At 54.1% G+C, this 23,732-nt stretch overlaps 1 protein-coding gene across 3 annotated transcripts; it reads right to left on the bottom strand.

The window, feature by feature from the left end:
* Positions 1 to 7,656: 7,656 nt before the first annotated feature.
* SLC4A3 (solute carrier family 4 member 3) lies at positions 7,657 to 20,779 on the bottom strand. 3 transcript variants are annotated; one of them, XM_079131286.1, is made up of 23 exons: positions 20,618 to 20,779; positions 20,324 to 20,465; positions 19,810 to 19,972; positions 18,933 to 19,207; positions 18,704 to 18,819; positions 18,091 to 18,290; positions 16,341 to 16,489; positions 16,003 to 16,183; positions 15,407 to 15,542; positions 15,049 to 15,232; positions 14,574 to 14,673; positions 14,060 to 14,244; positions 13,245 to 13,470; positions 12,832 to 13,050; positions 12,269 to 12,417; positions 11,929 to 12,123; positions 11,258 to 11,476; positions 10,816 to 10,905; positions 10,212 to 10,378; positions 9,389 to 9,642; positions 8,917 to 9,086; positions 8,557 to 8,730; positions 7,657 to 7,934 (listed from the first exon to the last, which is right to left on the bottom strand). In XM_079131286.1, the coding sequence occupies exons 2-23, from the start codon at positions 20,372 to 20,374 to the stop codon at positions 7,857 to 7,859; spliced, it is 3,681 nt and encodes a 1,226-aa protein (XP_078987412.1). In that variant the 5' UTR covers positions 20,375 to 20,465; positions 20,618 to 20,779; the 3' UTR covers positions 7,657 to 7,856. The 3 variants fall into 3 exon arrangements, with proteins under 3 accessions (XP_078987412.1, XP_078987413.1, XP_078987414.1); XM_079131287.1 differs by lacking the exons at positions 20,324 to 20,465; positions 20,618 to 20,779 and having other exon boundaries at positions 19,664 to 19,940; XM_079131288.1 differs by lacking the exons at positions 18,091 to 18,290; positions 18,704 to 18,819; positions 18,933 to 19,207; ... (1 more) ...; positions 20,324 to 20,465; positions 20,618 to 20,779 and adding an exon at positions 16,961 to 17,358.
* Positions 20,780 to 23,732: the final 2,953 nt, after the last annotated feature.

Raw genomic sequence — 23,732 nt, 5'->3', positions numbered from 1 at the left:
ATTTCCTACCTTGTAAGCATAACCTTTTATGAAGGAGGGGCTAATTTTCAGTATCTCCTCATTTCTCTGATGTAAATATTCCCATTAAGGCCAGTTTCTGGCTATCAGTGTAATGTCACTGACTGAGGAATTGGGAAGAGATGCACACATCATCTGCACTACAGGATATGTCCACCATACAAATACAACTGGCACAATCTGCTTTCTTAATTGCAAATACCCCCACACAATGAGCACTCACATAAGTAAAGATTTTTCCAGTGAGATGAGCAGTTTGGCACCAGGTGGGATATACTAAGAAGGCTATCCTTGGGAACAAGACTTCCATAAACCAGAAATCTTATTTTCCTTTCTCTGCTCCCTCTCCGCTCACCTCCTGAACTGATGAAGACTCACTAGTAAAAGGAAAGATTTTTACATCTTTAAGGGTGGCTTTTGTTTCAAAATTCAACCTACTTGGGTTTTGAAAAGTAATATTTAATTTATTAAACTTATAGATTCAGAAAGGTGCATTTCTTCCTTGAGCTTATAAAAGCAGCTTAGGAATCTTATTATCCTATTTATAAGCCTAGCAAATATTAACAATCACTTTGAGAAGACTTTTGATTAATGCTTAGTCCCATTTATACACTTAGTTAATTAAACCTCTTTAACATTTTAAATGGCATTTACAAATTTAATATATTCAATTCCTTTTTAAGTGCTTCATCTGACTGATAAACCTCCCCAAGCACAAAAGTGATTCTCACAGATTTAATAAATTCAGCATACAAAAACAGTGAAACTTGAATTCTCTTAAATGTCCAAACTAGATGTAACTTTGAAGATTTCAATTTCAAAATCACAAATATCAATCAATTATTCAAGTATGAACATTAAAGTAGAATATCCAAGGTGATGCATTATCCTAATGGCCAAATTCTCTTTAAATTTGTACATACATAAATGACATATGCACAAATTCTTTAACTCAGAGATATTAAAACTAAAGTTTTGATTCCTTTAAACATTCGTATGCATAATTTTAAATATTCCTGAGGTTATTAAATGCTTACCCACAGGGGAGATGACTTCCTTCCCAGCTAATTAAGGTTCCTGATCAGCAGAGGCTCTGGGAGAGATATTGACTAGTTCCTAGATGGAGACTCTGTGAGACCTACTGAGGGCTGTTTCCAGTCTCTAACTTTATAACTTAAAGATAGGAGGGACTGAATAGCCCACTTCCTCAAATTAGTGACAACTAATATTCAAACCAAAGTGGGCTCCACAACCCCCATCCAGGTTCTGCACCTGATTTACATTGATAGGACCCTTAAGATATAAAACTATATATTTGTTCATTTACCTCCAAAGAATTCTTTACATGTTTCCTATCTCATAGGATCATACAACTCTTATGGATACTAAAACTTTATCTAAATTGAATTCCACTTATCTCTCAGAGCTTTGTTGGAGATATAGAAGTCATTCTCCAAGGTCATGACTCAGCTCCACCCCATAACCCTACCTCATCCTCTAAGGTCCTTGAATTCCTGACTTCCTTGGAAATGCAAAAGTGCCTCTACCCCAGGATCTGTGCTGTGTTCCACCTGATAGACTAAAGAAAGTCTCTAGCTGCATCACTTAACAGGGGGTTCCCGTGTCACTACAGCCCCTGCTTCCCACCTCTCCTGGGCAAGCTCGACAGGGGTCAAGTTCTGTTGGAAGAAAAAGGTCCATGCAGAAGGCCCTGGCACCAAATTCTTCATCCCCTAGGAGAATGAGGTGACATAACAGAAGTGGCCAGCTATTACCTGAGCCAAGGCGAGACCTCAGGGCTCCCTCCTCCCAGTCCCTATGTTCTGGCCGCCCAACCACACAATATACCTTTAATAACAGCAAAACCAGCACCAGAGGTGGGTGCTCCCAGATCACAGCCCAACCAGCCCAACACTGGAATTTGCAATGTTCAGCTCTTTCTGTTGCTTGGTAAACAGAATAGAAAATAGGCACAGTTCCTGCCCTCGAGCTTTTCTAAAATAAATATGCAAACTGTGTATTTGTATTTCCATACTAAAAAGCAGCAATAATAAAAAATAATTTTCAACTATAATGGGAATGGGGGTGGAAATCATCCATGGAAAAGAACATATTGGTTTAAGATAGTGGTTCTCAACCCTGACTTCAAATTAGACCGCTGGAACTTGGGGTGGGGGAGGGGCACATTTTTAAAAAATATCAGTGCAAACCTGTAGGGTAACATCCAGATATTCATATTTTTTATAACACTCTTATTGATTCCAGTGATAGCCAGAGTTAAGGATATCTAGCTTAAAGCAAAGATTTCTGAAACTCTAGTCCTCTCCCATTATCACGCTATGTGCTGTACACACCTACTAAATGTACACTTAGAAAATCTGTATTTTTTCTCTAAGTCAACTCACTTAATTACAATTTACATACTTACTTCAGCCTTGTCCTACACTATGCTATCTGCAAAATCACTGGGCTAATGCATTCATTTTTTTGAGGGGAGGTGGGTACCAGGGATTGAACTCAGGGGCACTCAACCACTGAGTCACCTCCCCAGCCCTATTGTGTATTTATTTAGAGACAGGGTCTCACTGAGTTGCTTAGCATCTCACCTTTGCTGAGGCTGGCTTGTAACTCTCTATCCTCCTGCCTCAACCTCCTAAGCCATTGGGATTTTTAATACTACACATGAAAATGTGTAACTGTGAACAGTTAAACTAGCCAAACACTATCCAAAACTATCTCACACACCAATACTGTTATCCTTCTCCACTTGGGGAAGCACTGCAGGGGGACTTCCCTGATCTCAGAAAAATGTCCCCTAGTTCTGGGCTCTTTCCACTTGTTTTAGGGATTTGCTCTGTATTTATTGACACACTTGGTTATTTCAAAAATTTGTCTGCTGGTGTGGGCCATGCTTATTGGAACACTCTACCTGTACTAAACACCTGATGTCCTGGCCAGTTACTCCAGGCCTTACAATCTAGTTTGGTTGTCCTTGGAGGAGACACCATTTTCTGAGAGTACATTCTTCCTGAATTCCCACTCACTTATTTCCCCTTACCCAACCCTTGAAAAGCTGTGGGGCCTCCCTCGGACACCTGGAGCGTGAGGGCACGCACCCAGAAGGACAAGGGGCCTCTGCACACTGTCCTACCTGTGCCATTGTAGGGTGAGGCCTCTAACTACAGGGATGTGACCTGAAGACTGGGGAAAGAAAGCACTGGCACGTGCCCCTCACAGCTCACTCCCGTTGGAAATTCTCCTGACCAAGCACAGAAGGATTTCACGTTAGGGAGGAGACACAAAGCGATGTTGGACTTGAATCCCTGCTAAATCAACAATAAAACCAGAACCACGTGAGAACAGGTTGGAAAGCAGAAAGCCCCTGAGTGGTCCTTAAAGTATGCTCCAAAGATCCCCAAGACAGGCTCATCAAGACTGGGTATCAGAGATCATCAGGAAACAGGGTCTAGCAAGGCTTCACTAGGTCAGCCCCCCAGGATGGAGTCCAGGGTTGGCAATTTTATCAAGTTCTCAGGCAACTGAGATGCAGAGGGACCCTAGGACATGATAAGAAACTTTGCCAGAGAGGAAGAGGTAAGGCTGAACCCCTGAGAACGGAGGCTGAAAGGGAGAAAATAAAGCCTGTGGGCCACATCTAAGGACCCCAGTCTTGGGAAAGCTCCTACAAACACCCTGTAGATGACTGGCCCTCTGAGAACCATAATGGAGAAGACGTTCTGCTTTTAGGACTGTGAAGAGTCAGCAGTGGAGTAGGAAGCTTAGGCAGACCAGGGGGCCTGTTGGCTCAAGCCCCAGCGTCAGCCCTCAGGCCTGGCTGGCTCCCACCAGCTCCATCTTATCCCTGCAGTTCCTAGTGTGGTGGCAACCCCCCCCCCCCCCCAGCCACCCTGCCACTGTCAACTCATCAACCTGACATGCAGGACGTAGAATCACCAACATCTCTCCCTCCATCTGGCTCTTTGGATTTTGAGAGCATTAGCGCTCACAGGCACAGAGAACATGACGGCTGTCGTTGAAATGAACAAACCTGAAAACCAAAACATTTTCAGAATTCTTTAGACGTTCTACTGGCGTCACCATCCGCCTTCACTGGATCCCAGATGGGGCAGAGTCTGTGGCCTCTTGGTCCTCCCTGCCCTAACACCTGCTCACCCTATGCCCTCCACGCACTGTGGCCAGGCACTATGGGTGGCACTACGGGTACAAAGACAGCTCAGACTGCGTCTCTCTACCTATCTTACTTCCTAGAGGGAGGCGGATAAGTACAAGCAATGGGATTCCAGTTGGAGTGGTAGCTTGATAGGGAATGCCAAGGGACTGTCATGAGGATGCCTGGCTTTGCCTCCTCCTTCCCTTTGCTCCGACTTTCCACTAGCTCTGAGCTCTGCTGCACCTGGCCATGCCCCAGCTCCAGCTGTGCCCCCCTCCTGTCCTCAACTCCCATGGTCCCAAGGCCTATCCAGGGCACACTGGACATTAAGGAGCTCTGTGCCACTCTTCCGCATCACCTAAACCCATCACCCACAGAACATCTCAATGTCTGTTTGCTCAGTTAGTGCTCGATAAAGCACTGTTCAATTTTAAAACGTCCCAGAAGCGGTCTCAAACATTAAATCTTCCTTACAAAACACAAATCCTACCAACAATGGAGTCTGCACAAATGGTGAGTCACACAATCCACCAAAATCTCTCAAAGGATCGTGTAACTTATTTATCTGAAAACCAAATTTCTCACTTTGTACTTCCTAATTTGCCACAATGGATTCAACCCACTGTTCAGTGCTTCCAGAACCTGTTTTACTGTTGTTTTCAGCAATAGCTCCATCGCTAGCTGTGCCGCCAGCCTTTGGCCAAGTGCCCTTGAGTTTTGTTTCATCTTTCCTTTGCTGCTTAGTTAGAATTCCCTTGGGGAGCGCCAAGTGTCAACAGGCATGATCATTATTTGAATCACCTGACATGATACAAGAAGAGATGTCACACCACCTGCCAAATGGGACACATTACTGCCAGCTTCTGTGCCCTAAAGGAGGGGCCCAGGGCAATCCAAGCAGATGGTCTGTGGGTGCTGACCGCCAAAAGCTGTCATGAGGGCATCAGATATCTTGAGTGAGCTAAATCCTCAGCATGGAACAAGAAAATGACAGTCACCCTCTTTGCTCAAGGTAAAAGAATGAGCTAGCACTCCTCTGGACCTAAAGTGGATTTGAACTTTTCCAAGGGTAATGAAAGCTTTGGGCAGCTGCCCAAGATGTAGCCATAACTGGGAAAGTCGCAGGGGCCTTATTGCATAGCCTTATTGGAGGGTCCTCTGCCACTCTGCATATGCTCATTCCCCCAAGTCACTTCTAGAACAAAGCAGCTGGTAGAAGGGTCGTTCAAAATTACCGTGGCTTGTAACCCCTGTTTAGTCACCTTTGTCACATCCCCCAGAGACACGCTATGAGGCTCCTGTAGGCTCTCCTCCCGCCTTGAAAAAGGCTTCAGTTGAGGGGCCCAGGCCCAAAAAAGGTAAAGCTAGAGGGCCTATAAAGAGAAAATCAGAAGACATACAGGGACTTCAAGGCTTCAGGACAAACTCCCAATGTCCCCAAATCATATTCTCTGTGATCATCCAGTCTGAGGCCAGGCCCAGCTGCCTTTCTCTGAGTTTGCGGTATGTCTTGTCACCCCTAGTCTCTTACACACCCAACCTGGCCCCCACTGCCACTTTCTGCTCCTGTCCCTCCAGGTACCAGTCCCGGTAAACTAGTTGCCACAGCCCCCTTGTTTTTCCCAAACCCTCCTCAGGCATTCGCTGTGGGTAGGGAGGAACTTCCCTCGTGGACTAGGCCTAGCTCTACTTATTTGCTGACTTGGCCTCTGGGACCCTGCCAGGGATGGTAGCAAAAGGGTGGGGAGTGGGGGTGGGGTCTTTAACTTCACATTCTTAGACTGTACTCATTTTTTCCATATTGGGTGATATGAGGTTACATCTGGCTCAACCTTTCACTAAAGATTTTTGTTCTAAGACCTCAGGGTTTAGTTTTATCAGTCGCTACCCTGACCCACCAGCCAGTACAAAGACTAAATCCCCTGTTTGAAAAGCCCCTCCCCTTGTATTCCGCCTTGCAGAACACCACACCTCTTAGCTATTGGCCAAGCAGAAATGACTGACACAATCTGTGCCCAATGAAGAGTAGAGCCTTCCTGGCTCAGGCTGCCATTTCCTCGCAGGGTTGCAACCAAAGGAGGTAGGGTCCTTCATGAGGAACCTACCAAGCAGACGGGAGAGCCCACCAGCATCAGGGCTCAGAAGGGAGATCCTGGCTGGGGCAGGGAGTGGGGTTCCCACATGCCACCTCTGAGCCTTGTCCTCTCATGGGTCCTATCATCTCATGTCTATTATTGGCTCTGCACACATCTGTTATAGGTTTTTCATTTGACCTTTGCTTAGTTCCTTGGCAAAGTTCTTTTGAAATTCCACCTATCTTTGGCCAATCTAAGGGAAAAGGGATCTTGTCCTCAGAAGGACCAGGGAAGTCTGGCAGTGACCAGAAGCAGTTAGAGGCACCGAGGCGCCAGAGACCAAGGGAGTGGGGCCGGAATGAAAGGCCGCAACCCAGATCATAATCCGGGACAGCTGGAAGGCTCAGCGAGCGCTTAGAAACACAACAAACAGCCTCAGAGCGTTCTGCCCTGCTTTTCCTGACCAGCTTCAGGGCACTAGCTATTCGGAGGCCCTGGGAGGAAAATGGGGCAAAGGTACAGAGGAAGCAGGGCCGGCTCCAGAGGGAACGGCTAATGTGAGGCTGAGGGTTCCCGGTCCTGGATGCTCAGAGCTGCGGTCTTCCTGGGAACCTCCCCACCCTGCACGCCTCCCTGGGAGGAACAGAACACTTGAACGGGATTGGATCGCAGCGAATCCACCAGGTGGCAGCGCTACTCCGCTCAGCCGGACAGAGCCTGCAGTCCGCGAGACTGACCACCAGAGGGCAACGTGGAACGACCGGCTCCATCGGGCTGCTGGTTGCCTAGCAACTGTGACGCAACAGGCTCCTGTTTCCACCCTCCTCAAGGCCTCTCAGGTTATTTCTGGCAAAACAGAGGCTGTTGCACACGGAGTGGCTTCAGGACTCCCAGAACTGTCTCTCTTTTAAGCCTGGAGACTAAAATGGTCCAAGGCATCCCCAAGTCAGCACCACTCTGGCATCTAGGGGATTGGGCAGCTGTCCCTGCCCCCCAAGAATGCCAGGGAGCAGGAAAAGAAGACAAACATTCCCATTCTTCTTTGTAGCCCCACAGCCATTGGAGGCGCTCTAATTTTCCTAGGGGCGAAAGTGAAGCAATCACCTCCCTCTTCCTCCCCCCCTCCCCCTTTCTATGCAGGGCACGTGACCTTGAGCAGACCTTGAGCCTCCTGCTCCTCAGCTGTTCTTGAGGGGCCTGAGGCAGGGATGATAAGGCCCAGCCCTGACCTTCTGTGGTCTTGATTCTCCCTTTTCACCTCAAGGACTTTGTCCTTGCCTTAAACCTCTCCCAGGTTTTGATGACCCAGATAATAAAATTCTTCCAATTCCAGATGGATAATGTGACCTGAGAGACCAGAGATGGCACCAAGAAAGTGAGGCAGACACAAGACAAGGAGTGTGGTTATAATGAGCTCAAAGCCTGTGCCCGTCTGGTCTGTGCAAGGTCCTGGGCTGAAGTCAGATGGCCACTCTAGCCTGGCATCAGTCAAACTCCAGGCACATCCCTGGCCCTAGCGCGGGGCTTGGCCTGGGGCCCCAGTGTTGATCACTAAGGAAGGGTCTGTGAGGGGCACCATCCGAGAAGGTCAGTCACACAGGCATATGCAGCTCGTTGTACTCATCCTGGCCATCCTCATCAAAGTTTGGTTCAGCATCTTCTGAGTCCAGCTGCAGAAAGGAGCATGAGGTTGGGCAGGGAAACAGCTCCCCATACCTTCCTTCCCTACTCCCAGACCATTTCCAGGCCTCACTCTCTGCAGGGACCATGACCCCAGAGTGAAGCATTTCCTGTGACCAAAATCTTAGCAATAATAATAATCATGACGGCAAGTGCAACGTGTGAAATTCCCTCCTAGGCCACTTCTACTTTCTGTGGCACCTCTACATGCCGCATGTAAGTATGGATGAATTGCAAAGAGATGTCTCTCTCTCCAGTCAACAAAACAGGGTTCATGATGGACTTCAGCACCATGCCACCCCCACCTCTCTGTCCCTCAGCTGCATGCCTTTGTTCAGGGCACAACATGCACTGTTGCCCACAGCAGCCCCGTGTTTACTCTTGCACCAAACCACGCAAGCGCTTCATGTGGATTAGTATTAATCCTCCCAATAGTCATGTAAGGTAGAATCTGTTATCAGCTCCATTAGACAGATGAAAATGAGATTTCAGATGGCTAACTTGGCTAAGGTCATACAAACTGGCAGGTGGCTCAGTAAATACTGGAACCCAAGTATCTGATTCCAGTGCCCATTCACACTAAGTCTGCTACCCCAAACCACCATCCCTTACCGCCTGCAGCTCCCTGTCCTGGAAGAGCCGGGGCAGAAGGCAACGCCTCAGAGGCACCGTGAGCAGCAGCAGGAAGGGAAAGGCAAGAGAGGCCGCTGTGGACTTGACCACCCAGAGCAGGGCAATACAGCCCAACTGGATGCAGGTAAACAGGTGCATCCGCCATGTCTTCACCTGGAGGAACAGGCATCAGTCCTCACCACCCAGCAGCCCCAGTCACCTCCCACCCACACCTTTGGGAACCTGGCTCCAAGACCCAGCTGATCCTTCATATTCATCCTGTCCATCTCTGGCTCGGGAATCTCTCCAGATTCTGGCCCCATTACCCCATTTCCCCACCTCCATGCCTCCTGGCCCAACCTTAGTCACGTAGGGCTGCTCTGGATGGTGTTTTGCCGGCATGAAGATGAGTAACAGACGCTGGGACAGCTGGATACCAGACAGTGAGGTGACGCCCATGTACAGGAAAATTCCAAAGAGCACAGCCAGTGGGATCCGCCGCAACACAGCTCCCATGACGATGGACAGGCCTGGAAGAGGTGACACAGGCCTACCTGACCCCTCAGGCAGCCTCCGTTAAGACAGATGGGCCTGGGAACAATGGGACATGGACCCTGTGACAGGTCAGCTAGGCCACAAACAAGAGGAATGGGACGGAGAACTAGGAAAGGGCTCAGGGAAGGGCTCACAAGGTGAGAAGGTAGGTTGGGAGTCAGAGAAGCAGCCAGATGTGACACATTTGCAGATTCAGAGGCAACCCAGTCAGGCCTGGGACAGAGAACTGCAGGCCACAGGGCCCCAGGCAGGTCTGCAGGGAAGGCCGGGGTCTCACCCACGAGGCTCGCGATGAGCACCCCGGTGACCCGCTGCTCCCGCACTTCCTGGATCTGGGGCTTGTCACCAGGTGCAATGGCAGTGCGCATCACTGTCAGTGCATTGACGTGGGTGACAGAGCGGACGGTGGCAGCTGTAAGCCAGGGCAACCCAAACAGCCCACAGAGGCCACCCAGGGAACCAATCAGCAATAGGTCAAGGTGAAAGCCAGAGCCCTTGAGCAGCCTCCTCGCCTTCTGACTGACGATGAGCCTGCAGCGGGGAGGGGAACAGGGTTGGCTGGCTGGGGGCCTGCAGCAGACACAGCCTGCACACACACACAAGGACAGGAATGTGGGCGAGGGATGTGCAGACACGTTTCTCCCCAGCTTCCTCTTTCAAGTTCCCAAATTGAAGTTCTCACATTGCAGCAAATTTGAGCCAAATTCTTATACTGTGAATATCTAAAACACCACAAAAGCCAGATGCCAAATCTCACCACATTGTTTCGGTCTAACCAAACTCAGATGCATGTGAGCATCCCTGGGTGAGAGACCGTCTGCCAGAGCATTCTGAGGTCTGTCAAGTGCCACCATGCAAACCCTGGTGGCAACAGACATGGATCCTATCGAACTACCCAGGAGGATCATGTCCAGACCCACATGCCCTGCCCGTACCCCACGTCCCCCACTGCTCCCTGCTGACCCCCTCCTCCTCACCCCTACCAGCTCCTGACGCTCCCCTCCTCAAGGCCTGCCATAGCTCCTGCTACCCCCAGACCAACAGATGCCCGGCCTTGGTCCTCCCCCTTTCTCCTCCCCCAGGTACCCCAGCCCTCTCACGCTGTGATCTGTGTCTCCATGAATATCAGGATGAGGACCAGGAGGGCAGGGACAGCAGCTGCCACCATCATCCAGGGAGGGAAAGGGCGAGCACTGCCCAGGGGTGGGATGAACCACGTGCGCTTATGCGGGGAGGTCACTGAGAGCCCTGTGGGCACGGTCAGCTTCTGCAGGACAGGAAAGAAGACTGGGCTCAGAAATACAGCCTCCCCATGCAGAAAGCCCATGCAGTAGCTGCTCCTGCCAAGTTCTGTGTCCCCAGTACCAGAACTTCGGGGAATGGGGAAATTCATTTTGTATTCTCCAACATCTCTGTCCTTCTAAGGATTCAGTAGAGGGAAAGGAAATGAAATACCTTCATCCAGAGCTCCAGAGCAGTCGGGAGGCCTGCCACAGGGAGACTTGTCATCCCGCCCCAGCCCACACCGGCTCCTCAGGATTCCTTCCTTGGCCAACCAAACAGCTGCTCCTGGAAGCCCAGCCCCACCCTCCCAGCATGGCCGCAGCAAGTCACCCTTCTACTAGGAGAGCAGCCCTACTTTTTATCCAGGGTGGTCCTGGCCCTGGGTGGGAACCATATGCAGCAGGGACAGGGCTCACCCACCTGTGTGTAGGTGTCTGTAATGGAGTAGTCTACCAGGACCATCACCAGGATGGAGATGGGGATGCCAAAATCCCCAATGAGGCGGCGAGCCTGCAGGGGGCCGGTCAGGAGGAAGCAGAGGTGGAATGAGAGTCTGTAGACATGGGCTTACCACCCCACCTCTGCCCTTCCAGAAGCCAGAAGTCCCCCAACCTGTCTCTCTGAGCCCCTCCTGTGGGTGCCAACTGCACCCAGAAGGGCATTATCATCTTGATGAAACTTCTCTGGGGGGCAATGAAAAAATTCTTTAGAAGGTGGTTTCTAATGGGGTACCAGGGCTGCCCAGACTTGGAGTGAGCCCATAGGTTGGCTGGAGAAAGGAGAGGGACACAGCCTCTCTCTGGAGCACAGTCTGGCCCTCCAAGGACCCTTTGGGAGGGCACCACACGGGGGTGCCATGCACCTTGCCACCAAGGAAGCGGCTGTTCCTGAATTTGCGCAGGAAGAAGGCAATGAGGAAGGTCCCAAGCATGAGGATGAGGGACAGCAAAGCCGTGTTGGGCTGGTTCCTGGGGCCAGGTGGTCCCTCAGTAGGGGGCAGGGCACTGCCATTCGGCTCCAGGCCAGCCTCCAGGGTCCCCTCAGGAGGGTAGAATGGCAGCAGCGGGTGCTCTGTGAACACCTGTGTGAGCACAACAAGGAAACCTTATCACCCATTTGGGCAGGTGAGCCTGATGTCATCACCTTCAGTACCCCTGTTTAAGAGGGGGTGCCCCCTCACACACCTGAGCAGACAGCAGTAATCCACAACTTCAGCATCTCACACACACACACTCACACCCCTACAGAAGGTGAACCAAGGACACACAGCCTCTTAGTGGTACCAGTACCCCTACTCCATCACATCTGTGCAGGTAGATTCACATGGCTAAGCCTCCAGTTTCTCAGGGTACGATGGCATTCTCTGGGTCTTGCCCCTCCCCTTCAGCTGAGACCTAGGTGTCCCTGATCCGCCAACACCCACACCCAGCAGAGCCCCTCCCCTTGCCCCCTGCCCCGCAACTCCAAACCTGCCTTCCCCCACTCCCTGGAGACCTGCCAGGCTTATCTCAACCCACTCGTCCAGACCCCCACCTTGTAGAGCTTGTGGAAAGTCTCATAGATGAAAATGAGCGAGATGAGGAAAGCAAAGATCTCCTGGGTGAAAGGTGAGATATAGCGGACCAGGAAGCTGCCTTCAGCGGCCACCAGGGCGAGGACGAAGATCACCAGCCAGAGGCCAACCCACACCCGGCCAGTGAGGTACTCCAGATCCTGGGCGCGGCAGAACTAGGGGCAGAGGTGTGGCAGTCACCCACAGGCCATCTTCCCTTGAAGGGATGGAAAGTGGTGGACTCCGATGGGGAGAGGAAGGAAAGAGGCGCGAAGCAGAGCAAGGCAGGCAGCCCGGGGACAGGGGACAGCGGAGATTCACCTTGAAGAAGGCCTCTTCAAAGACAAGCAACGGCCCAGAAAAGCCAACCACCAGCAGCGGCTGGGCACCCAGCAGAGAGAAGAGGACGCCCAGCACAGCCGTGGACACAATCAGCTCTGACACGCCCATCAGCCCCTCCGTCTTCTCTCCTGAGGTGAGCAGTGGCAATCGGGTGACCCTAGCCTGGCTCTTTATACCCGCCTCCTTCCTCTTCTAGTTTATCCTAAACTGGGGGGCCCAGCAAAAGCAGAGTGGCCCCCAGAGTGATATACAGGGACCCCTCCCCACCCTCATTCTTCCCGGGCCCCTCCCACCAGTCCAAAGGTGATCACAGGACCTCACCCTTTGTGAGGTCCCTCTCCTCTCCTCTCACCTCACTTTACAGTCCCCCAAAAGTGATCCCTAGGATTCGCCAACCTAGCAGCTCCCACAGGTAGTCACACCTTTCAAGCTCCTCTATTGGTTTCCTAAAGTGACCCCTAGGACGCTGTGGCCCAGAAACCCTGCAGGTAACCCAGAACCCCCAAAGTGACCACAGGAGCCCCAACTCCCCCACCCCTTACCTAGCAGGCCCCCAAAAGTGATGGCAGGGCTGAGGGCCGCAAAGTAGATGAAGAGCACAGCGGCCACACACTGGGAGTGCAGGGCGTCCCGCAGGTCACTGGGGTAGTGGGGGTAGCGCCGCTTCACGTCCCGGACAAGCCCCCCAAACACCGAGCCCGTCCGCAGCAGGGGGTCATCTTCAGGGGTTGCCTCTGAGCCCCCCAACTCCAAAGACAGCTCTGGGGAACAAGAGGCTGCTGGAACACGGACCAATCCCTCCAGCTTGGAGGCCCCAGGCTCAGCCCTGCACAGCCTGAGACATGGGGTCAGGGACGGAAGCCAAAGCCGGCAGGAAGGACTGGGGCAGTCAGCACAGGGCTGGGGCCTGGCTGCAGGTCGTGGGGTTGGCAAGGGTGTGTCATGGGGGTCTGACCTTTCCCAGGGGCCACGTAGCCGCCCCGGGTGGTCGTCTCGACTTTGGTCTGCTCACGCTCCCGGCGCTTCCTCAGCAGCTCTCGCTGGAAGGCGGCCACAGAGCGCAGTAGGTCACGGCCCTCCACCTCAGATGGGGGGATCACAATGCTGCCATCCAGGAACTCACTGATGGCACTCAGGAGGTCCTGCCGGTCATCTGCCTGGTAGGCAGCCTCGTGAAACAGCTGAGGGGACAGGAGGGAAGGGGAAGGAGGCCTTTGGAGGAGGGCTCCTGGGAGGAGGTGTTGGACCACAGAGCTAGGGGCAGGGTGGACGGGCAGCCACAGCCACAGAGCCAATCTGGCAATATCAACTGTCAAAATATTGGCACTTGTCCCTGCAGGCCTGCGCGCAGCACTGCCCTGAACTTCCCCAAATGCCCTCTGTTCTCCTCAGGGCCTCCAGACTTTTCCACAAGCAGCAACTACAGCAGTAGCACAGGGCAGAGCAGGGGCCTCCAGAACCATTGTGACTGGTTGAACACAACCCCTGGCTAGAGGACCTTCCTATCCAAGTCCAGGAGAAACACAGCGAAGACCCAGCACAACCAGCCCTCCCATTCAAGTCTTTCTTACATCTGAAACTTCAAGGTCTGGACTTCCTCTCCCCTACATCATCCCTCCTCCCAAACCCCAGCCCCTTTCTAGCATGGGCCAACCACACTCCAGAGCATGGCCTCAGCACCCCTGCCTCCACAGGCACTGAGTGGCCCAGAGAACAAGCAGGGCCCAGGGAAATAGGCCTACGGCCCAGCCCAAGGGTAACAGAGCCCACCTTGTCAGACATGAGAGTGGCAATGGAGCGCCCCAGCTCATGGTAGTCGGTGCTGGTGTGGCTGGGCCCCAGCATCACGAAGAGGAAGCGGACAGGCACAGGGACCTCAAGCACAGACTCCAAGAGCACAGCCTCACTCAGCCGCACAAAGGCTGCCGCTGGCTGCTCCAAGAAAGGCACACAGCCTGGGGGAAGAGGAAGGCAAATCATGCTGGATAGGGTTCTGGGGCTTTTATGCACAGTGGAGCAGAATGCACACTGCACAAAGAAACTCCAATCTGAAAGACTCTATTAACTTATGCACTTATATATTTATTACAATTTACCAACAGAAAGAAATTATGAGAATTAAATAAGGATTCTTTTTTCTAATTCTCACAATATTGCTATATGGACTAGCAAGATGGGAAGCAGGAACGGGATGGGGAAAGAAAGAGCTGGAGGCAACGGCTTCCAGACAGAGCTCAAGATCAGCAGGCCATAGGGGAAGGTCCCAGCACCCTGCCCTGCTCACCCACAAGCACAACGGTGGCCTCAGCATCTTCAGGGATCTTCTCCAGCAGCTTCAGGCTTTTCCCACGGTGACCATCTCCCCCAGGCATGTGGAGGGGCTTCTGAGGACGCAGAACTGGAATAGGGCTGGGACCCAGACCGGAGGCCGTGGCAGGCCCTCCCATCTCTCACTCTAGCCCTGGATCTGGGCCTGCATTCTCCCTCCCAGCCAAGACAGGACCACTGGTATCGTGGATTCACATCCAGAAGGGATCATGCCAAGATCTGGATCCCAGGGATCTGCCACACGATGGCCTTTTACCCCCATGTCTCCAGCACAGGAAACCCTCATGCATGTCACCTCCAGATCCCCCACATGCCTAGCACAGTGCCAAGCAAGGGTCCTTCCCAACCTGCTCAATGAAGCTGTTGATAACCTCAACTCAAACTGGATGACCTCTCAGTCCCCTGGCCCAAGTCAGAGCAAGGCCACTGACCTCCTTGGCATCAGGATCATGTGGCCAGAGTGGTGCTGGCTCCCCCAGGTCATCAGTCATTGTAGGCACTGCACCATCGGGGCCATGGCTGGGGGTTGGGTGATGATTCCCCAGGACTGAGTTCACACTGGAGCTCGATGGGTTTCGAGGGAAAAAGCCACTGTCCTTGTCATCATTGGGATGGCTGAAGAAAGGGGACAAGGTAGTCTGAGGTCATAAGGAGGTAAGAAGTGGAAGATCGAAGCCTCCATTTTTTCTGCCTCAGTGTAAGACCTTTCTAATGGTTGGAGCTATAGGAAGATGAAAAGAGAATGAGCTCCCAGTATACCAGACCTGCCCCCAGGTGCCCTGCCTGCACCTGTGTTTTAGCAGCAGAGTACGCAGGACGCTGGCTCTGTCCTCTGGTCGGATCTGATCAGACACAATCATGGTCTCCACCACCAGGTGTGCAATGCCTGGCAGGGTGGTCTGCTCCAGGTCCAGGAGGGCCGCTCCTAGGAATATAGTTGGAGGGAGCACATCCTGTCCAGATAGGAAACCACCTCCCATGCTCCCTTGCCCCCAGGGGTAGGCATGGGTACTGGACAAGACAAGTACCCAGTGCATCCAAGCCGAAACAGCCCCCTATGGCCATGGGCTGGCTGGTAAAGGGGTGTGAAAGCAAAGCACAGAAGCAGACAGGCCCCTCCTCACCAAGGCAGGGAGGACTTCCATGAACTTGTAGCACACAACCTCCCCTAACTTGGGAACGTCCACTGGGCAACAGGTACAGTAGCAGGGACCTGCCCCTCAGAGCTTATGAATGGCCAAGGCAATTGGACTCAATGACCCCAAAGTGGTGGCCAGATTTCCTTGCCTGGGCCCTGGCCTCCAGGGAGTAGGCCCAGAGAGCTGGGCAGTCTGGCACAGGCTAAGCTCTGCGGTCTTGAGGGGAGCAGGCCTAAGGATCCCTACCCTGAGCAATGGTCCTCCTGAGCTCCAGAAGACTGCGGAAGGAGAGGGAGGCCACGTGGGGCTTCCCCCAGCGCTCCGTCTCCTCCTCTACATCCTCCTCAAACTTGATCCAGCGGGCTGTCTCCCGCCAGTGGGGCTCTTGGCTTCGGTCCAGCATTAACTCATTCAGCTCCACAAAAACCTGAGGTGGGAGCCAAGGGTGAGAGCCTGGGGGCTGCCAGGTGGAACAGGATGGCATGGGAGATGTCACTCCAGGGAAGGGCAGGGAAGAAGAGAAAGGAAGGCTCTGGGCAGAGCAGGTGAGGAAGCCCCAGGCCCACACCCTCAGGCTCCTGCACCTCGTGAGGCCTCCGGTCCAGCTTCTTCTTCTTCTTCTTCCTGCGCAAGATGGGGGCCAGGCCACTCGGGCTTCCCCTCCCTCCCTGAGTCCGGGATGGCTTCTTCACTAAGTGCCGCCGCACTCCAGGGTTGTCCTCCAGCCGGTGACCTGCAGAGAAGGTGGGCTTGGCGGTCCCACAGGTCCAGCTCAGGCCCTGAGCTCACAGCCTAGAGATTCCAATCCCCTGCTCTGCCCAACCAGTCTACCTGGTGGGCACGACAGTCACCATGAGGCCACACTGCCAGGGTCACATCATCTGATGTGGCCATTTCATGGATAAAGAGACTGACAGGAAGGGGGAAGATACCCCCTTTATCACACAGGGAACCACTGGCCTAATCACAACAAAAAATCAGACCCTAACTTGGTCCATAATCCCAGCTGGACCTTCTGGTCCCTGCCACTTCTCCCCCTGGCAGGGGGGCATGACTGACACCAAGCCCCTAGGCACCAAGCCCCCAACACTTCCCAGCACCCATGCCCCATGAGTACACATCCCAACAGACTCAGGCAGGTTACACTTCTGCCTGCCCTTTCCCAGGTCAGCAGCTGGGACAGGCTGGCCGTCCAGTTACTCACCAGCTGGTGCCCCTGCCACAGGGCTCTCCTGGCCCCTGATGGGCTCCCACAGGCCATAGTCCTCAAAGTCCAGCACAAACATCTCTAAGTCCTCTGAGGCCAGCAAGTCTCGAGGGCTGGAGGCTGGATTCCTCCCAGAAGTCTGGCCCTCAGCGTCCCTGGGTCCAGGGCTCAGTGCCCCATTGGGCTCCATGACCTCCTCCAACGGGCTCGTCATTCCCCCGCAGCCAAGGCCTCAGCCCCTGCTCCCTCCCCGAACCTGGGTTCTCCCAAGAGGTGGGAGCCTGGGCAACAGTGGTCTTTGTCCAAGCAAAGCTGGAGGTAGCAAGGCCTCCTGACCCCAACTCCTCACGTCCCCAAGCTTTCTCCCTGCTGCTTCCAGCCCCCACCCTGGGTCTGTAAACACGCCCTCCCCATTACCCCCCCATCCCGCTGCCGCTGCTGCTGCTACTGCTGCCATCGGATTGTTCCTGTCCCTGTCCTCAGGCCCTGGCAACTTTCCATGACGTACTGAGCTCAAAGCCCTACCCTACCCTGCCCCCCCAAACACATCCAGTGGTTCTGAAGAGAAGGAGGGCGGGGCCAGTGATGCCCCTGGCCTGGGCACAGAGCCCCATGGGTGATGACAGGTGGCACCAAAGCCAGGGCACTGATAAGATGGAAGGAATGTACAGAAATCACAGCCAGGCCCAGCCAAGGGTGGTGGGACAGGAGTGACAGAGGTCCTGGGTCAGGGAGGAGCAGGGGCCTGGGTCTGACTCAGGCTCAGAGAGCTGGTCTACTCTGGGGTAAGAAGCTAGGGTTCAAGAGTTTACTCTGAGAAGAGGGCCCTTGAGAGAAGGGAGTATAATGATGTCCTCAAATGCCATGAGGGAAAGAGAGTGCCTTATTTCAGGGGTGACTCAGAGGACAGAATCAGAACCAAAGGTGTCACAGACGGAAATCTCAGCTCTGGCAATCAGAGGCGAGATGGCTTGGTGAAGCAGTGAGCTCCCTGTCATTGGTCACATTCCAGCAGACAGGGACACTGCAGAGGGGACTCAGCCCCAGGTGGGGGTAAGCACAGGCCTCTTCAAGGTCTCTGGCAGGCTGGGAGCCAGTGGGAGGGACTGCCATAGGATGTCACTCACTCTTCATGTCATCCAGGTCTGCGGATCCCAGCATCTGGGCCTCTGCCTCGTCAGTAGGCACCTGCTGCTCTGGACCACCAGGGTTACCCAGGGCACTGCCTGGGCACAGTCGCTCCCGCAGGTCATAACTGGCCGATGGGCTCCAGGGACGGCTCTTCTCAGCAGCAACTCGGGACGCCCGAGCACGGGGACTAGGGGAGCTGAGGAGACAACATGCACCCTGGACTTGACAGGGCAAGGCCATGGAGACAGCTAGGCTAGTAGATTCCAGTACCTTCTCCAGCTTTGGGGCCTGGAGTAGACACCTGGGTACCAGACAGAGGCCTTCCTCCCCATAGGACCGGTCCCTCCTCTTCCTGCCTATACCCTGTCCTCTCCACTCTGACACCTCAGGCCTGGAGAACTCTTGGCTCTGCTCTTTCCTATCTTCTCCCTTCTTGTCCTCTCCCCCTTGTAAACTATGGAGACATATAATGCTCCCCTCCCCTTCCCCTCCTCTCTGGGTCACACCTGGGGATACTCCTTGGGATCAGCAAGGAGTTGACTCAGGAGCCTTGGGCCTAACTGCTCTGGGCTGGGCTAGATCCTGCTGAATGAAGGCTGAGACCAGTACCTGAGCGAAGGCTGAGGGCTCTGGTCAGGGCGTGGGCCCACTGAGGGCAGAGGCTTGGTGCAGGCAGCCTTCCCCGAGAGGCCAGGACTATCATCCTCATCACTGCCAATGGAGAACTACGGGCAGACAGATGTTACCTCTCAGCAAGCCTGGCCCCAGCCGGTCTTCCTCCATCCTTTGTGCACCTCTCCCTGACCAGTCATTCCCCATTCAAACAGCAGGCCCCTACCTTTGCTTTCGGTGGGGACCCTGATGGTGGGGGCTCCACAGGTTCTACCTCGGACTCCCCTTCCTCTTCCTCCTCTTCCTCCTCCTCATCTGCTCCAGCTCCCCCCTCCTCCTGGATGGGAGGGGTCCCCTCAGAGGGAGGAGCAGAGGTCTTCTCCTTCTTCCCCTTCTTCCTAGTATGCCGGGCAGAGGTGGGGGGCAGTCGTCGAAGCTTGTGTGGTGGAGGCAGGCGCGCTGAGAGCGGGTGGTGGGTGTGATGTGATGTGTGCCGGTGAACTGGGGGTGCAGGAGAGCGGGTGAGGCCCCCGCAAGAGTAGGGAGCCTCCCCGCCCAAGGGGCACACACCTTATTCTAGCTCAAGGCCTCAAAGGAGGGCACCCTAGTCCTTCCTCCAGGGCCTGCCTCCCCCCAACATCTGTGTCCATGCTCCTGTCGTTGGTGAGGCCTGACAGTGGGGTCAAGAGTGATGGAGAGGGAAGGTCACAAAAGAGAGCCTGGGGTTGGGGAAGATGTGATACAGCAAGGACACATAAGAGGAGCTGAGAGGGGATACCACATGGCAAAGAGGAGGGAAAGGAGGGAAAGGAGGGTGAGGAGGGTGAGCAGGGCGAAAGGGGAAGATGAAGGTCACAGAGTGGGGCCTCAGGCCCATCTCCTACATCTTTCCTGGTGTGGGGCCCGCTTCCCTGGCAGGTGAATAGGTGATGGGTGAGAGAGGCAGAATGACTTAACATGGCATGGTGGCCCAGCACAGAGTCCAGCACAGTGTCCAGCACAGGATGGCACTGGGTGACCAAGCCGAAGGTGAGCACGGTGATGGTGGCGATGAAGGTGATGGTGGTGAGGGCAGCCACACTAGGGGTCCCCAAGCTACCCACACTCAAAGTCCCGCTCGCTGTAGCTGCGGCTGGGCTTCTCGGGGTCCCAGGCCGGGGGCTTGCTGATGAGGTCCCCAAACCTGCTCACAGCCAAGGTCTTGCCCAAGTCATCATCCTCCTCCACGTCTGGACCTACAGGGGGCTCCTCCAAGGGCACCCGGACCTGCAGGCCCAGACAGCATCTCCTAAGGACCCCTGGCCTGTGAACACCCCACTCCCACCCCAACTCCAAGCCCCAGTTGGAGGCGGGGGCGACCAGCAGGCCCCATCTTCAACAGCCCTCGACCCCCTGAGCCCCTGCCTGGGTCATCATCCCAGAAATCACCCTCTGCAGGCAACCAGGCCTTGGGAGAAAAGTGGGCCATGGATCTGAAAAACACCAAAGACCCCTCTTTCTCCACACCACCAGCCCAGAGCGATAAGCGGATCTGAGGGTCCCAGGTCGGCGGGAAAACGCACCACGCCTCGGCAGGGTCCCTCCCGCCCCTCTTCCCCTCCCCCACGCGTCAGTCACCTGGGGTAGAGGGGAGGCGCCCCCGGGCGGCGGGATCACTCCGTTGGCCATGGCTGGGCGGGCGGCTTGGGAGGCTCGCTCAGTAAGGGACCCGAACCCCGGGCGAGAAGAAGGGGGCGCTGCGGAGGCCTAGTGGGGAGCCCTGGGGGCAGAGGGCGGGGTCAGGATGCTCGCGCTGGCGGCCCCCTCCCGGGCTGGCTCGGTCGCCCGGCCCGAGTGCCCCTCAGGCCGGGCCACGCCCGGGACAGCCCGCCGCCCCCGCCCCTCCCCGCGGCCGCGCTGGCCCCGCGGTACCTGAGGGCTCGGGAGCCTGCCGGGGCGGGGCGGGGCGCGCCCCATGTCCCTCCCCACGCGTTCCCGGGCGCGGCCACCGGGCTCCCGTCCGGCCTCTCGCCGCGCAAGCCGGGCCGGGCGGACGCAGGCGCTGGAGCCCGCAGCCCGCGGCTCCACCTCCTCGCGCTCGGCTCCGCCGCCGCCGCCGCCGCCGCCGCCGCTGCGGGGCCGCACAATGGGAGCGGGCGGGCGGTGACTCACCCCGCCCCGACCGGCCCGAGCCCCGCGCTCTAGCCCCCGCAGGACCCCACCTACCCACGCGCCCCTTTTCCAGGCGCCCCACGCATTGCTGGGGGCGGGTGCACGGCCCTAAATTCCCACAATCCCCAAACACGCTCCGCCACCTTGCTTTTAGTCTCTCCTCTGCTCCAGAACTCTGAAAGCGATCCCCTCTGCAAACGCAAGTCCCTCAACCTTGGGAACACAGATCACTGACCCCCGAAGCACCCACCACCTTCCACTTACGTCTCAGGACAGCCTATGCACCTCAAAGGCCTGGCTTCTGGCACCCTGCACCACCCAACATTTGACCTTGGCATATTACCTCCCTTCCCTGGGCCTTGGTTTCCCTATCTGTAGCCAGAGGAAGCTGAAACAGGAGTGTTCCAAAGTTCTGTTCAACTCTTAAGATCCTGCGGCTAAGTTTCCACATCACCCCACACCCGCACCTTCTGAAGTCACATCTCATTTTCCAAGGGCAAAGGCCTTTGGAAGGAGCTACTGGACCCCAATCTGACCAACCCCGGGTCTGTGAAACTGGACACCGAGCACAACGCAAGACATGTAACAGTTCCTTGATAAACATCTGTTGAAGCCACGTTCCTGGACCCTCAGGACAAACATGATGAGGGGGAAGAACTGGGGGTAGAACTGATGGGCAGCAGAAGGTGGAATGGCCAGGCCCAGCAGGGGAAGCAAATGTGATCTGCAAGGGGAGTGGAGACGAAGGAAGAAGAGACAGGCCCTGAGACCTTGGGCACTTTTCTGACCCCTGCCCTCCTTAGAACCTTAGGTCCAACCAAGGAAAGAACTTCTGCATGCACAACCTTCCAAGAGCAAGAAGGAAAGGGAGTTAGGATCTACTGGACACCCACTTTGCTTTGTGCTTGCTGCCCTGTGCTAGGAGGCTCCCTCCTAGGTAGGCCCTCTCCACACTCCCTGCATCCTCTCAGTGAAGAACTAGCAGAAGCTGGGAGAGGGTCCTGGAACTCGTCCTTTCTTAGCATCTTCAAAAGGAGCCAGCCCTGTGCACACCTTGACGTCAGACTCCTGGCTCCAGACCTGTGGGAGAGTGGAGGCCCCCATTTCAGCTGCTAGGGGGAGAGTCAGGGAGGCTTGTTCGTTATGGGCTGATTTGAAAATTAAGCCAAGCTGACCCCTTTTTGTTCAGACATCTCACTCACCCTATGTAAAATCAGCCCCCCTTTCCTCACGGGCCCACTCGCATAGAAACTAACACTCCTACCCTCACCCACTTGCACCCTGACCACACTTTGAACTATAGAGCTAATATAAGCTTGCCTTTCTGAGTATGTTCAAAAGGTGTAATTTCTAAGAATGTTTTTTCCACTTTATGAAATGTAACTTGTGGTTGTAACTGCCACCCTCTCTCTCCCCCCTTCTTTGCGGTTTTCCACATTTTAAGTGGCAGTCAACCCTCATGCGGTGGTCAAGAGGTGCAGGACCGTCTACTTTCTGCTCTCTCTACCCTGACCAGAATAAATCCTTTGTCTTTTCCTTCAGAAGGACTGGGTGTTTTTATTTGGGATATTGGAATAGCGCCTTAACATGCTAACCTCCATGTCATGACTGGGAAGCAGGCTGCTGACAGATTCAGGTATCAAATCTGAAAGCGATGGTCCCAGCCATGGCCATTTCACTACTCCAGGCCACCCACTGCCCTCCCAGTTCACAGGATGATGAGAAGGAACTGAAACAAGATGCCATTCATCGGAGTCAGCTGTGCATAGACGCCAATGTGTATCATGTCCCAAAATTCTGAATGTGAGCCCATCTGTCAGGGGTTGAATTTGTGTTTCCCAAAATTTGTACGTTGAAGTCTTAACCTCCAGTACCTCAGAGTGCGCCCTTATTTGGAAAGAGAGTCATTGCTGGGGTTCATATAGGGCTACAGTGAAGTAGGGTGGGCTCCTTATTCAATATGATGCGTCCTTATAAAAGAGGAATTTGGATACTGGCATACAGGGAGAACACCATATGAAGACTGGAGTTTATGCTACCATGAGCCAAAGAATGAGCAGAAGCTGGGAGAGGGCCCTGGAACTCGTCCTTTCCTAGCATCTTCAAAGGGAGCCAGCCCTGTGGACGCCTTGATGTCAGACTTCTGGCTCCAGAACTGCGAGACCGTAAACGTCTGTTGTTTAAGCTACTCTATTTGTGGTATTTTGTTACAGCAACTCTAGCAAACTAGTCCATTCTACCCCTCCTTATCCCCTCTGAGCCAGATGTCCTCTTTCCAAGTCTACCCTGTGTCATTTCCACAGGGTGTCATTTCTTTAAAGAGATTTGACAGTGCTAGAATCTTCCTTTGTGGGGATATTGCAGGAAGTTCCCTCTGATTATCAGTCTACCCTCAACATTGTAGACCAGTCCCTCTCTTAGAGCCTATAAAATCAGACCACAGCCACCTTCATTCCAAGACAGCCTGCAGGGGTCTTGCGGCCGGGGAGCCCTGATGTACTGAGCCCTGTATATCCTGTATACTGAAGGTATTACAAGACTGGTCCAAAACCCCACCTCACCCCAGTATGCTGATCATGGGTCCTTCTCTCCAGGCGCCCAGTGGGAGACTTCTACCCTACCCAGAGTACCCTCACAAGCACCTTCCTCTATCCTCTGCCCCTCTGGAATGATAGAATAAAATTTCCCCTGGAAGGGATTTTATTTATTTATTTTTTAATTTTTAAAATTTTTTTTGCTGGGGATTGAACCCAGGGCCTTGTGCTTGGAAGGCAAGCACTCTACTAACTGAGCTATCTCCCCAGCCCTATTTGCTTCTTTTTAATTTTAATTTATTTGTGATACTGGGGATTAAACCCCTGGTGCTCTACCCTGA

Source organism: Sciurus vulgaris (assembly GCF_902686455.1).
Source record: "Sciurus vulgaris genome assembly, chromosome: 3".
NCBI lineage: Eukaryota > Metazoa > Chordata > Mammalia > Rodentia > Sciuridae > Sciurus > Sciurus vulgaris.
Note: the sequence above shows the minus strand (reverse complement) of the source record. Positions and strands in the feature narration are given on the sequence as shown.